The sequence below is a fragment of the Corylus avellana genome, chromosome ca10, assembly GCF_901000735.1.
Source record: "Corylus avellana chromosome ca10, CavTom2PMs-1.0".
In the NCBI taxonomy this organism is placed as follows: domain Eukaryota; kingdom Viridiplantae; phylum Streptophyta; class Magnoliopsida; order Fagales; family Betulaceae; genus Corylus; species Corylus avellana.
Window position 1 is genome coordinate 18,138,820 of NC_081550.1, and position 15,918 is coordinate 18,154,737.

General features: G+C 33.2%; 1 protein-coding gene across 2 annotated transcripts; it reads right to left on the reverse strand.

Moving 5' to 3' along the window:
• Positions 1-40: 40 nt before the first annotated feature.
• On the reverse strand, positions 41-1,259 carry LOC132163584 (uncharacterized). Of its 2 annotated transcripts, XM_059573925.1 has the most exons (3): positions 540-1,259; positions 345-427; positions 41-247 (listed from the first exon to the last, which is right to left on the reverse strand). In XM_059573925.1, exons 1-2 carry the CDS (start codon positions 1,212-1,214, stop codon positions 356-358), a joined length of 747 nt encoding a protein of 248 aa, XP_059429908.1. In that variant the 5' UTR covers positions 1,215-1,259; the 3' UTR covers positions 41-247; positions 345-355. The 2 variants fall into 2 exon arrangements, with proteins under 2 accessions (XP_059429908.1, XP_059429906.1); XM_059573923.1 differs by having other exon boundaries at positions 41-427; positions 540-1,258.
• Between the last annotated feature and the right edge of the window lie 14,659 nt (positions 1,260-15,918).

A 15,918-nucleotide genomic window follows, 5' to 3' on the forward strand; every position in this document is an offset into this window, starting at 1 on the left:
ACCTACAACGATTACAAATTTACGATCTTGCAAGGGAAACAGGGCAAATCCACTCATCAAGAGTGAAATATAAAGCTCTTTACTAAAACCCATCATAATTACACATAGCCAAGCAATTCTACCTTTTCCTTTTTTACTTTTCCCATAATTAATGATATAAACCATTGAAGAAATATTTCCTTTTCAGATTACATAAAAACACATAATTATACATCTTTATTGGCACTCCTGACTCCACTCTTCCTGCCTGAAAAGCAAAAAAGAAGTTGAATATTGGAGAATTCCATGGTAAAACAACTCGGATTGGCTTTGAAAGTTGAAGAGAACTAAATAGGATCAAGCACCTCTAGATCATTCAGTCATTCCTAAGGAAAACGTCTGTGAGGACTGTGGTAGACCCGAATGAAGCCTTCACCAGCTCCAAGCCCTAAGAAGACAAAGACAAATTCAAACAACACATTATTAAATGCTTCAGAATAAAATAAATAAATAAAAAATAAAAAATTAAGAAAGAAAAGCTATGAATGAATGAAGAACACCGTCTCTATGTCAACAGTGACCATCTTCTCCCGCAGCAAACTGACATCTTTGACGTTGAAGGTGTTGAGAAGGGTGATGCTTGAAATGGTTGACATGGGTGTCACCGTCAGATCATCCTTCACCATGAATGTCACGACACCTTTAACATACCCTGTCTCCTTGTGTTGTTCAACCACCAATGTATTCTCAATAGATCGAGACCATGGAAACATATCAGGGTGGAGAGAGGTGCGATCGCTACGACCAGAACCAAAAAGTGTTTCGAAAGGTAACTGGTTCTCAACTGATGTGGTGGTGTCATGTTTTGGTGGCACGAAGTTGAGCAGCAAGGAAGGCGGATGAGTGTCGGACGGGAAGGCTGGTTCAGGCATCAAGAATTCTTCCTTGGTTTGGTGAAGACAGGTGGAGTCAAGGTTTTGGATACTCTCATACACTCTGCTCAACGATCCAGGCCCATCTATGTCGTGACTCCAAAGAACACCCATTATGGAGCCAATGGGTATATATATGAGTCCGAAGAGGAAGTCCACGAATTCCTTCCCGGCCTCTGCGAACAGCACCTTCCTGGAGTTGCTGTCTACAAGAAGCTTCAAGCTTATCGCTTTGCTGCTGTTGGGTATTGACGTCGCCATCTTCGTTTCGATCTGCTGCTTAATTTGCAGGGAGCATGGCATATATTTATATATATATAGAGAGAGAGAGAGAGAAAAGAGCGTAATAGCTCTTATATCACAGACATAAAGCTATGATAAAACATAGCTTTATATTTTTTTGTAGATACAATAAAAAAAAAAATCTTACAATCAAATTGACATCAGCTTTCGCTAACCTATATATGTACAACTTCAATTATGAAATAAATTTAATCCGGCCATACTAGATCTAAGACATATGTAACTCAAATTCCTAAAACTTAATTTTCAACCATGAGAAACAATCACCCACACCGTTCTAATCATCTTCGACCAAAGGTATGGAATCAACTCACGACGAAAACCCAAGAAAAAAAAACAAAATGTTGATGTGTTTGATAAAATATTATCAAAGTATATATATATATATATATATATAACTTCTTTTATCTCAAATGCATTTTTGAAAAAACTTAAAAGTGAAGTTTTTTAAAAATGAGGTTTTTTAAAAACTCTATTCGTTAATGCAATTTTCTAAAGAGCATGATATAATATATAATTGTCATACGATTAAAATTACGTGGTTAAAAATTAAATAAAAAACAAATTTATTTATTATTTTGACATGTTCACAAAAAAAGGAAAGAAATGACTTTCGCTTTATTAGGCGTAGTCCCAACCGATTAAACTGCCCTAAAAAGACAATAAAAAAATAAACTTAGGTTCCGCGTGATGTTTGCGGCCAGCTGGTATATACGACAAGGGTTTTTTTTCTTTTTTGTTGCGTTAGTGTACGGACACGTATAATTGAACCTTTTGGTGCACCAATGAGAAATAGGTGGGCCCATAAGTTGTCGAAGGCTCGAAGCCACCGCCTAGAAAAGGAAAAGACCCAATAAGCAATCGTCAACGTGCCCTGCTACTCCAATGCAAAGCAAAGCAAAAGCAGTAAAGAAAAAGTACTGGGCAATCGATTTTTGTTAGTTGGTAAAAGTAAATTTATTCTTCTACCTTTCTCCTGCTCCTTTGTCTATATTCCTCTATCTATATAGTAGTTTAAAATGTCTTTTTCAAAATTTCAATTATTGTCAATTTGTAATGTTCTCTCAAATTTTCATTGGGTTGTAATATTTCTCTTTTTTACAAAAAAAAAAAAAAAAAAATCGTTTTTCTTAGATTTTTGGGGTATTTTTTATTGTTGGTTTTAAAAAAAGTGTTTTTATGTGACAAAAAATAAAAATATTTTTTAGTGTTTTGTCGATAATTTGTGTTTTAAGTTGTTTGTTTATTTTGTTGCTTTGAGAATAGAAAACAAAAAGACACTATAAAAGAATTTTAAAAAACAAAGCCTCAATTTGTCGTGGGTTATCGGAAGAAGAACTCTTCAATGTTTAAGTTAGCAAATGTCCAAAAGATATGACTTCAAGGAAGACTTTTTTCAAGCTATGAATGAAAACATAGTTTAGATCTAAACAACACTTAGAGGAACGTGAATAGGTGTTTCGTAGAAATTATACCAAATTAAAAATGATGGCATATATCCGCATCAAACAATTACTAAATATATGAAAGTGACAAAACAATCAATACAAAATTTGGCGACAAAATGGAAATTCTTTGAAGAACATCTCTAAAGTAAAATCATTTTGAGGCAACCAAATGAGGGAAACCTATCCACTATAGAAAACTTCAATTTATAAGATTGACGTACACTTAAAAAACCTTTGTAACGAACGCCTTCCTTGTACAGACAAACGACCAACTTGCGTATTATCGCAATAGTTATAGAATGTCCACGCAATTATTCTATCAAGCTTCCTCTTGTAAATTCCAAAACTCTGGTAATTAGTTAAGAAGTGCACGTTTGCAGCTCCTAACTTCTAAGAATTTTTTTTTTTTTTTGCTTTTCTTTAATGGTCATTCCCGTAAAAGAATACGAATATCGTTCTATTTTAGTTTGTTAAAATAGAAAATATGCTGCAAAATCTATCAAATAATAACAATGACTTTCTAGTCATTTGCTAAAAAGACAAGTGTTAAAGTAATGGTTAAGTGATTAAATTTATATCTTCCTATCAACTTAAGCTTGTGTGATAAGTATTAATTTAACATGATATTAGAGCCAAATATCCTAGAATCAAACCTTAATTTTGTCGATTTACCCCATATTAAATTAAATATTCCATGTAAAAAAAAAAACAAAAAATTAAATATTCCACCCTCACATGAGGGGGAGTGTTAAAGATGTCCTAGGACATTCAATTGAGTTTGCTCCTTTTATATCTAATACATAAGATTAAAAAAGTACAAAAACGAAAAAAAAAAAAAAAAAAAAAAAAAAAAATCAGAAAAGGCAAGAAGATTAGGAAGAAAAAAAAAGAGACAAAAGAAAGCAAAAAAGTTAAGAAAAAACTATATACAAAAATAAAAAATAAAAAACCCTCTTTACACACGACGGCCACCTCGTAGTCAAAGGAAAGAATTTTTATTTTTATTTTTATTTTTATAAATTAAGATTGTTTCTATTTTCTTTTTTTTTTTTTTTTTTTTAAGAAAAAAACAAATTAAGGTTATAATTGTAACCTTAATTTCATGGGGTATAATAGTAATTTTGCATCACATGTGAGTCGAGTGATTACCCTTGCCATGTCACTTCACATATTTTTCTAATGGAAAGAGGACATTGCAACCCTAATGATAAATTTGAAAAACATTACAAATTAGGTAATAGATTGAGATATTAAATATAAATTTTCCTTTATTTATTCATGCTTTAGATTTCATCACGTCACTTGAACCTTTTTTTTTTTTTTTGCTCATTTCCTCAACTCATTATCAACTCCTCTTATTATTAAATTTTTAAAAACTCTACTTTTAGCGTAATTTCTTAAATTTTATGATATAATATATAACTTTCATACAATTAAAATTATGCGGTTTAAAAAAAAAAAACCATTTTAAACAAAAAGTGGACGTGCTTGAAAAAAAAATTAAAAGTATTTTTTTTAACTTCATTATCCTAAATACATTTTTGAAAAAACATAAATAATTTTTTTTTTAAAAAAAAGTTTTTATTTTTAAAATTTTAAAAACTCTTTTTTTTTTTTTTTTGAGTAATTTCTTAAATTTTATGATATAATATATAACTTTCATACAACTAAAATTATGCAGTTAAAAAAAAAAAAAAAACTATTTTGCGCCTGATGTTTGCAGCCAGCTGGTATATACGGACATTGTTTTTTTCGTTGGTGTACATACGAAAAAATTTGATTGATGTGAGATAAAAAAAAATAAGAATACTTTATATAAAAAAGTGAAAAAAAAAAAAAAAATTGTTTTGCAATGAATTTTTTATTTAAATAGTAATAAAAAATTATTGATGTGATGTAAAAAGTAAAAATATTGTGATTGATTTTAAGAAATTTTAAAAAAAATTTTTAGACCCACTCCTTTGCCTAACACAGCCGGCTGGGCTAATAATTGACGAAGCCACCGACTAGATAAGAAAAGACCCAAAAAGCGGCGTCAACGTGCCCTACTACAGCAAAGCAAAGCAAAAGCACCAAAGAAAAGTTGGGCAATCGATTAGCAGGAAATGTATGTTTGTTTCAGTTGGTAAAAGTAAATTTTTTCTTCACCCTTTCCCAAGCTCCTTTGTCTATATTCCTCTATCTTTTATAATGTCTTTTTCAAATTTTCAATTATTGTAAATTTGTAATGTTCTCCCAAATTATCATTGGGTTGTAATATTTCTCTTTTTGACAAAAACAAATGAAAAAATAATCTTTTTTTAAAAAAAAATAAATTTTTGGTTCTCTTTTTACTAAAAACCAAAAAAAAAAAAAAAAATTACTATTTTTTTTTTGCACAAAGGGGAAACATGGCAACCTCAATAGTATTTTTTTTGGGAGGGGTGGAGCCGGAAGAGAGACATTGCAACATTTGAAAGTTTGAGAGAAACATTGCAAATTGCTTAGTACGTACTTAGATGAGGTAAATATACTTTCTCCTTGTGGGGTTTTGTCTATTGTTGGTATAAAAAGTGTTTTTATGTGACAAAAAATAAAAATATTTTTTAGTGTTTTGTAGATAATTTGTGTTTTAAGTTGTTTGCTGATGTTTTTATTTTAAGAATAGAAAAAAAAAAGATAGAATAAGATAATTTTAACAAACAAAGCCGTAATTTGAATTTAGGGAACTTAGCTATCCGAAAAGGTTGATAACCTAGTTGATTGCATAGTCGGACTTAACCAATTGAAGCCTGCAAAAAAATAGTAAATAATTGAAGACTTGTCAAGGGTTACCGGAGGGAAAACTCTTCTATGTTTAAGTTAGCGAAGGTCGAGAAGATATATATGACTCCAAGGAAGACTTTTTTCAAGCTATGAATGAAATTGGTTATGTGTTCATATCTGGAATGGTCGTTGAAAAACACGGTTTAGATCTAAGTAACAATACTTAGAGGAGCGTGAATAGGTGTTTTGCAAAAATTATACCAAATTAAAAATTATTGCATCCACATCAAACAATTACTAAATATATGAAAGCGACAAATCAATCAATACAAAAGTTGGTGACAAAATGAAAATTCTTTGAAGAACATCTATAAAGTAAGATCATTTTGGGCAACCAAATGAAAGAAACCTATCAACTCTAGAAAACTTCAATTTACAAGATTGACACACTTACAAAACCTTTGTAACGGGCACCTTCCTTGTACAGACGAACGACCAACTTGCCTCTTGTTAGAATGCTCTGATACCATGTTAGAATAATAGAGAGATATAGAAGAGTGGAAGAATAATAGGGAGAGTGGAAGCGCACAATGGACTACATTGTATTTATATTCTGTAATATGAAGGACCACAGAGACCTCCATATATAGAGAGGCTATGAGTGATAAGCAAATAGCCTAATAGACTAAGGAAAGGTAAACCTAGTAGACCTAGAACACATAAAGAAATAAATAACCCTAACGTAATATTCTTAGCATCCCCCCTCAAACTTAAGGTGTGGGTAAAAGAAAGGGAAAGAAAAATGAATTCGCCGAAAAAGCTGCTTGTGTCGAAAGAGTTGCCGGAGTGACACCATAAAAGTTGCTAGAGACCAGTGGATTCTGCCTGAATTGAGTAATGCATTTAAGCTGGAGCTTGGTTTATTTGGTTGTAATTTGACTTGAAAACCATATACTAGTAATGAAGAAGCTCGCCTGGCTACTGAGAAAAGCAGGGTCGGTTAAAAGGGGCTTGTTTGGCCCGTAACCCTTGGACCGTCTCACCTAGTCGGCTGAGCTAAAGTCTGACCCAAAAATTTTAACTAGTAGACCATCTCGCTTGGTCCGCTGAGATAAGCAAGGCCGGCTGAAGAGGCTAATCATGCTTGAAACCCTTGGATCGTCTCCCATGGTTGGCTGAGCTAAAGTCTTATCCAAAAATTTTAACTAGTAGACCATCTCGTCTGGTCGGTTGAGCTAAGCAGGGCCGATTGAAAAGGCTAATCATGCCTGAAACACTTAGACCGGTGATGGCTGCGGTTGAGAAAGCATAAGTGGGTCAGTTAAAAGGGGCTGCTTCTTTGGCTCGAAAACCCATGGACCTGAGGAAAGATTGGTCTGACCCGAGAGTGCCTCCCGCGAGAAGAATGAACTGGATTGAACTGTGCCAAAGAAAAAGGCTATGGAACCAAATTGAACAATGCATGAACCAACTTGAACCGCATAAAATAAACACATAAATTTGGAGAAGAATCTTATTTTCTGCCTTATAGAGATGCCAAAAGCAAAAATAGGCCACAAATTTGAAATCGGGACGAAAAATTGAATGGGAAACTCCTGGTCAACTTTTCAAGTGGTCAAAGTCAACGGTCAACACAGAGGAAGTCAAAGTCAATGGTGGAAAAGTAAAATCTGACAAGTGCTGACGTGGAGAAGCGCTGACATGGTAGAGGTGCTAACATGTTAGAGGTGATGACGTGGTGCTAGGGCTGACGTGGCACTCTAAGAAGTTGACATATGGCTGGCAGGAGAAGAAGAGATGCGCTGGCGCGTGTGGTGCACGCGCCAGTTTCTGCCGCCACATGAGGCGTGTGAGATACACATGCCAGGAAGCAATTCAACGCATGTAGCGCGTGAGTCCCATGCACAGAACGTTCAGCCAGCGTGTGGTAGCGCATAGAGTTGCTTGTGGTGGAGTGTTTGGCGGTGATATGACTTGCAGCGCCGAATCTGTAAGGTGGACCAACAACCTTCTGATTGGGTTGACGTGGCGTCGCGTGGAGGAGCTGCAACGGTGCATGGGCAAAACGACATCAGCTTTGAGCGGCGCATGGGGGCGTGTGGTTGTTCCGATGAGGCTATGCTCAATGGCTCTAGACTCTTCTGGCCCGGATCTATCGATTGGCGCTTCCGCGGATGTGATCAGAGCTTTGTGGAGGCGCGTAAAGGAACGAACAGATTCTTAGGCGAGTCTTGCCGGCACATGAATTGCTCTTGGGACGTGCGTGGAGGTGTGTTTATTGACGGACATAACCTTCTGGTGGCGCGTGTGAACGCACGGAAGCCTGGATGCTTTAGATCTCTTTGGATTTGTATTTGGCGGCGTCTGAACTGTCGTCGGTGGCAAAAGCATGTAGCTCCTGCAATGCCAGTGGCGGCGCAGGCAAAAACTAGCGGAGGCGCATGGTGGTGTGTCAGAGGGACGATGGTAGTTCCGGATCTATAGGCTGGCACGATTTTGAGACTATGGGCAGCATAAATTTTGGCGATGTTTGATTTAGGGCAATGAAACTGAAATTCGACAAAAAGAAAACAGACGTTCATTGAAGGCCGCAAAAAAGTGGCTCTGATACCATGTTAGAATAATAGAGAGATATAGAAGAGCGAAAAAATAATAGGGAGAGCAGAAGCACACAATGGACTACGTTATATTGATATTCTGTAATATGAAGGACTATAGAGACCTCTATATATAGAGAGGCTATAAGTGATAAGCAAATAACATAATAGACTAAGGAAATGTAAATTTAGTAGACGTAGAACACATAAGAGGTAAACCTAACATAATATTCTTAACACCTCTTATCGCAATAGTTATAGAATGTCCGAGCAATTATTCTATCAAGCTTCCTCTTGCAATCCCAAAACTCTGGTAGCTGGAAGTTATTTGTTACTTGATGTGGTTTAAACAAAACTCTGAGAGGTATAAGTGAAAGCAAAGGAACTAGGTTTTCTCTCTTAGCACGCAGAAAATAAGGCTCTAAGCTCTCTGAAAATAATGCCTCTAGTATCTCTTAACATTGTGCACCGAGAGCTCTTAAATAGATTTGGAAAATAATGCTTCTAGTTTCCCATACAAGAAAGTTTAGAAAGAAGTAAAAAACCTTCTAATGTTAGCATAAGATTATGAGATAAGAAAAAGTTTAAAGAAGTAAGGACATGGGTAAGATGAAGAAGATATTTTTATATATTTCGTCTAAGAAATCAGAGAAGACACAACAAAGTACTAGCGTTGGGATAAAGGACAACACACCGAGAGACATTTTGTGAAGGTGTGGTCTATGACCATGTTTGCCCAGCTGAGTTTTCCCAAAAATTAGAGGGACACGTTTGCAGCCCCTAACTCCTAAGATTTGTTGTGAGAGAGTGAGCCCTTAGAAAGTGCAGATAGGAGGAATTACATCCTTGAAATATTTATCAAAGTACGTAGGGCATACGAAATCGAAACTTTCCCTTTAATGGAAGGGTAGTGGCCTATGTAACATCATGGTCTGTCAACATGTATGTGTATATCTGTGTGGCGGACTGCCTTCTACCGATGTGAAGAAATTCGTGTGCTCAATTCATTTCATAAAATCGATTCAATAAGGGAGGGTTGCCTACTCCTTATAAACGCACCCAAGGTCTTCTCCACAAGTAACGTGGAATTATTCATCAACATGATGGAGACCATTTGTTTTGGTCTAAAAATAAATAATAAAAAAATGGGGAAATTTGGTTTGGGCAAAATGCGATTCAATTCCAGTTTTTTTTTTTTTTTTTTGGTTTGTCAAAAAAACTGGTTATTCCCGTAAAAGAACACGAATATCATTCTATTTTAGTTTGCTAAAATAGAAAATATGCTACAAAATCTATCAAATAATAACAGTGACTTTCTAGTCGTTTGCTAAAAAGACAACACATGGAGCATACAGAGCGTAATAGTATGAGACTAAAGAATAAGTTAAAGTTTTATTAAAATTTAACGATATATTTTTTTATTGATTTTTTTTTAAAAAAAAAAATTTGGAAAATGAATTCATTATCATTGAATAAAATTCAGACGGAAACAAATTGTTCCATAAAAACAATATTACGGATAGCCCCTGGGGTTCAAACTTACAGGTCTTCTCAATGAAACGTTTACAAGCCTCTTTGGCCAAGTCATTAGCCGCCCCATTAGATTAATTGGCGGCAAACATGACGGCATTCCCACTTAGCTAAGACTGTCTCTGTATCTTCAGCAAGTTGACCATATCTGTGATTTTGGGACATCCCTGAATTGACTGCTGTAACCACCTACTGCGTGTCTCCTTCCAACATAAGCTGATTGACACCCACCTCTCTAAAAAAGGTTGCACGATAAGCACCCAGAGTCTCTGCAACAGTTGGTTCTAAGTGACCCAAAACAACGAAGCATTTTGCAGCTACCACCCTTCCCATATGGTCCCGAACCACCATACCCAACCCCATTCTGCCATTGAGAGTTATATGAAATTATTTTCGACATGGAACTATGTGTTTTAAAGACAAATATTTTCAAGAAAAATGATTTATAACCCAACCAACTTGAAAAATAGTTGTGTAACCTGCCTCTTTCATTTATAAGTTAACCTTACGGGAATTCAAACCCCTGCCCATGGGCCACGTCACCTTAAACCATTATTAAACCACATAACAATTTAGAGACACGTTTAGAAAATAAAAATTTTAAATCATGGTTTATTAATTTTCTATATTAACTTAGGCTCAAATAAACGGGCCTACACATTTGAAGCCCACCACCTTGGACTTACCTAAGGACTAAATCTGATGATGTTTTGTTATTTTGAAAGTAGTGGCCCAAGTAGGCAGAGAACTGCTATTGGGCTTGATATTGTTTCTGTTAACTCCTTGTTATTAATGGTTAATCTAATTTTGTTTATTGCCAAATGTTAGAGGTCTACGCAACATTAACGTGTCGTGTCCCAAAGTAAGAATGATGACATAAGAATATTAATTAAAAAAATTTAATGCTTTATTTAGTATTTTAGATTTAGTAACTTTTGGCATTTACTATAAAGCGTGCACAAAGTTAGAAGCGACGACGTTTGCTTTCCAACTTGCACCATTTATCATGTCCCACACATTTGTTCCATTCCAATCTCCACCTTGAAAAGTTAATCCCATCTTTATCAATGCATTTAATAATAATAATATTCTGAGCTCCAAAATTAGTACCTTTCTTTAATTAGTCTCTTCTACTACGTGAAAGTAGTTGTCAAAGGGTACCGTGACAATTTGTTTGTTAATATTCGTTTCATGTGGTATGGTTTTCAGCTGATTGAACTATTTCTTGGGACTCAGAGCTCAAATCTTACAAATTAAAAAAGAGAAGGAATCGAAAGTAAAATCTGATCTATATATCAAACTTTCTTCTTAGTGGACCTATAACCAAGCAAAGCATAAAGGTTTCCTAGTCTATAATTAAGCATCTAAATACAATCTTAAGAGAGACAAGTATACATTCAACCTTTTAAAAGATTACTTAGCGATGGAACCAACCATTGCCTCGGGGTACTAACTCTCAGAAATTTTTTTAGAATATCTCTAAACTTTATGTTTTTTATGGGTTAATTATAATTAAATTTAAGATAATTATTATTAAATTTTGATATGTTTGTGATTTTAAAAGTTATATCACATTTAAGTCTTCCTTATAACATTACTCGTTGTCTACAAACCCCAAAACGTAATAAACCAATTCTTCATTGTAACTACTAAAGTGAGCGGTTTCTATGGTTTTGAAGCTAACCAACATTACATGTACAATAACTAAGGGTGAAAATTAGAGGTAGTAAAACGGGTCAGTGGGTTGGCCATTTACGACTGTAATGACCCGCGATTCGTTTAGGATAAACCCAAACACGATCCGTTTAGCTAACGGGTTGGCCCCACCAAACCCGGACATGACACAACAATTTTACGAGTCGCCCGACATGACCCGCTTAACTCGTTTAACTTAGTAAGTGATTTATTTTATTTTATTTTATTTTTTTGAAAATGAAAGTGATGAATCGGGTCATAAACGAATCAATTGACCCGTTTATCAAAATAAACTGGTCAATTGACCCGTTTATGACCCAAACCCGTTAAAGGTAAACAAAAAAATATAAATAAATGAGTGTAACAGGTTACTCACGAATGACCCGCAGGTTGACCTATTAAGAGCAAAATAAACGGGTCGACCAGTTTATGACCCAAACCCGTTTAGGGTAAACCCAAACCTGGTAATTTCATGTCGGGTTGTCGGGTCATGTCAAAATTGCCAGCTCTAGTGAAAAGGCGGTTGTACTTAGCGGTTATTGCCAATAACCGCTAACCGTAACAGCATAGACAGTTACTAAATTTCACTAACCGCATCCGCTAGGCGGTTAGCGATTAGTAAACATATAACTACACACTATAACCGCCTTTTTCAAAGTTGGGCCTTTGGGCCAATTTTCAATTTTAGGGTTTATATACCACATTGGGCCAAATTACTCCAAAAATGAGCCCATATTATAAAATCTAAATATTTGACCCCAAATTTACATCTACTTGTCCTTCAAAAAAAAAAAAAGTCCATATAACTTGTTAAGAATACAAGTTATACTAATAAAAAAAAAAAGAAGGAAGAAGATAATATATATATATATATATATATATACATTAATACTTCAATTTTGGTTATAAGTAACACGTTATTTAATCCAATGTCAATTACTTAATTTGATATTATATGAATCACATTATCATTGTACAAAAATATTATGATTAATTATTTAAATTTAATTTGAATAATATGATTAAGTATTTATCTTATACAACTATATTATTCAATATGCATATATGTATAATTATAATTTATAACATCAATAGACTTGTAAGTTTATAATATACATTGAAACTAAGTCTCTAGATACTTAATTATTGTATTAATATGAATTTGTATACTTATGACTTATATCATATTATATATGTATAATTTGTTATTATATAATCATATAATTATAATGATAATACATTAATTCTTAAATTGTGATTTAATGATCAATTGATCATATTATATGTATAAATATTATTATCATTATTATTATTATTATTATTATAAAAATATATATTATATAATAAATACGGTTAGCGGTTAGTAGTTATGACGATTGAACCGCCCGCTTTTCACCCCTAATAACTAAGTAAATCTTAGGTTAACATAAATTAAGATGGGTACCATTGTTGGTTCCTTCTTTTTCTTTTTGTTGATTTTTTTTTTAAAAAAATAATAATTTCTACACACATTGAAATTCCATCTCACGTTCCTCACATACTTCGCCATTAATATAAGATGACTTGCTAGTGTTTTGAATGAACAATTTGACTAAAATTTTCAAAATGACAAAATTCAAGTTGTTTGAATTTTCAATCCCATCAATTAAATGAATATACTTTAAAATTATATATATATCATAGTAATTGTGATAATAATAATAATAATAATAATAATAATAATTTTTATTATTAATGATTTTATTTAAAAATAAATAAATAACAAAGCCTCATAAATTAAAAAACCTTCTTTGAAAAGTGTTTTTTTGGTCAAGTAGTCAAGAGAGGCAGTTATCGATTTCCCACACGAAAGAATTTTGTGGCAGTAATTATAGACTCATAAAACAACAAAGTGACTCATAATAATAAAAACAAAAAACAAAAGAATTAAAAAAAAAAAAAAAAAAAAAAGCAAAAAGGTAAAAAGTTACTAGATGTCCGATAAAGAAGAGGGAAGGTAATTTGTTACTTCTAAGCATTCTTTATCGACCATTTGTTGTGGGGGTATATTTATTGTTGGAGATCGGGAAATTCTATATGATATGATATCCATGGACCATGTTCCACGTTTGCTTGGAACCATCGGTTAATAATTTTTTTTACTGTTGGGGAATAGTCCACCCAAATCTTGTTGACGTGAGTGAGCCCACGTTTGTACTCGTTGCTCCTTTCATAATCACCAATTTAAAGTCTTCGGCTTCTTTAGGGCATGATAAGATTCCAGAATACTGCCATCTCTAAATTGACCATAAAAAAAGCCCCCCCTAAATTGACAAGAAAAATACAAAAGTATATAGGGTTACATTTCATATTTATGCTATATACGTGACATGAGGTGTTTTAAGTAGTTTATATTATTTTTTTTTTAAAAAAAGTGGTTAATGTTATAAAGAGATATGTTATTTCATATTCTCTTGTCTTTTTTATGCATCATTTTTCGGTGACATGACATTATTAATCCACTCTTAAAAGATAAGGGATTATGAAATAGCTTTTTTTTTTTTTTTTTTTAATTATACGTCACTTAAAATACGACATGTCAATAAGAATAAAGTAAGTGTATGAAGGGCGTGAGAATGGTTGTCCGTGACCATGACGGGTGTGTAACGGCTGCCCAGTGTTGTTTTCGCCAAAGAGTTGTCGATCCTACAGTTGCAGAGGTATGGCTATTGGCAATGCATTGCGTTTCTGTCTGGAGTTGGGCATGCAAACCATAAGTATTGAAGGCGACGCAAAAAACGTGGTGGAGGCAGTGCAATCATGGGAAGAAAACTGAAGCAGATTTGGTCATTTAGTGGCAAATGCTAAAACTATGCTCAACAAGTTGGCTGACTCAGAGATTAATTTTGTGGGACGACAAGCCAATTATGCAGTTCATCATCTCGTAAAATTGGCGGCACGAATGGGAATTGCAAGGCAATGAGTGGGAGAAATTCTTAATTATATCTTGAAGATTATATGGGAAGAGCAATGTGTAATATCTTTTTGATTAATTAATGGAGAAGTGAATGTTTCTTTCAAAAATAAATAAATAAGTGTATGAATATTAAAAGTATCATTATTAAAAATAGAATAAATAGTGCATTGATTTGTAATTATATGTTGTAGGTGGAGGCCTGACCATGGCTCAAAAAAGTCAAGTCCAACCACGCTACATTTACTTTGGTGATAACACGTTTTATGGCGACTTAGGTGAGAAAGTTTCTACAACGCCAAGTCGCCAACATAGAAACAACAAAAAACTGTAATTTTTTTTTTTAACAGGAAATCTTTCATATTTTAAATTATGCTCTAATAAATTGCGAACAGATTCTTTTCGGTTCATTTGAACTGAAAAATATCCAGTTAATTATATTTTATGGGTATTTCTGTTTTTCACTTTTTGATAGGACAAAAATACTCATATACTATAACTAACAGAATATTTTCCAGTTCAAATAAATCGGAAAAAATCCTAATTCAATAAATTGCATACAACACCAATGTAGGCAATCACATGGCTATCTACTGTTTAATGCATTATTGAAAGATTCCAATTATTCTAAAACACTCTGAGTTCCTTTGCGTCTGAATAAAAAAAAATTGTTAGAACTAATAACTCTTCTAAATTTAAATTCGACGTCTACGATAGTTCACTCTATCTTATAAGTCGTCTCTTCCATGACTTAAACTTATGCATACTAAATTATACAAAACTTGAGTAAAACCTACTCTTAAAAACTGGCTTACAATGAAATGATGCTTAAGAACTTATATTTACTTTATTAAGATTGTTCTTAAGCCATGTGAAATGTTATAATATTAATTAATTAATTAGTTTCATTAAATTTTATTGACTTAAACTTTTTAAATAAGTGATGATTGAGTTTGAACCTTAATTCCATCATTTCATTCCCGTTGTAACGACAAATTATGTTTCTTAAAATAGTGGCACATGATGTTCCTTAGCAAGCACATGAGAGTGTTTGAAAGCTATGCCCCGAAGTTGGTGGTTCCACTGGGGACTCTGATCTCAATTCTCAAGTCCCTACAAACTAGTTTATTATGTTCCATAATCTTTATAAATACAATCACCGACATTCTGTCCCCTTTTAAGTATGGCACTAGGAACCATTCATTATTTAGCTCGGATTTAAAAAAAAAAAAAAAACAAATTATTTAATGCTGAAATAAAAATAATTAAACAAAAAACAACTAATCATTTGTATTTTAAAATTTAATCCATCGACAGCACGTACTCCACCACTTCGAAGAAAATGATAAGGAAAAAAAAGAAAATTACACTTTACCCTCAAAGTTTTGGGTGATTTTCAATTCGACCTCTAATGTTTCAATTTTTACAATATACTCTCTAAACTTGCAATTTTTTTTATTTTTTTTTTTTCAATTTGACCAATATTATCTCAAAATTCTCATATTGTCCCTATTTTTATTATTATTTTTTTTAAAAAAAAAAATTAAGAGTGTAAAAACGGCAAGATGGCCACGATTTTTTTTTTCTTTAAAAAGAAAAAAATTATGGGTAATATGAAAATTTTAAGATAACATTGGTCGAATTGAAAAAAAAAAAAAAAAAAATTGCAAGTTTGAAGGGTGCATTACAAAAATTAAAACATTGAAGATCGAATTGAAAATTACACCAAACTGGAG

What these genes read in the sequence shown, in the direction of transcription:
- LOC132163584 (XM_059573925.1), bottom strand. Translation starts at nt 1,214, where the DNA reads ATGCCATGCTCCCTGCAAATTAAGCAGCAGATCGAAACGAAGATGGCG. An exon ending in TCACTGTTGACATAGAGACG is followed by an intron (nt 428 to 539) that starts GTGTTCTTCATT and finishes TTGTCTTCTTAG; the next exon opens with GGCTTGGAGCTGGTGAAGGC.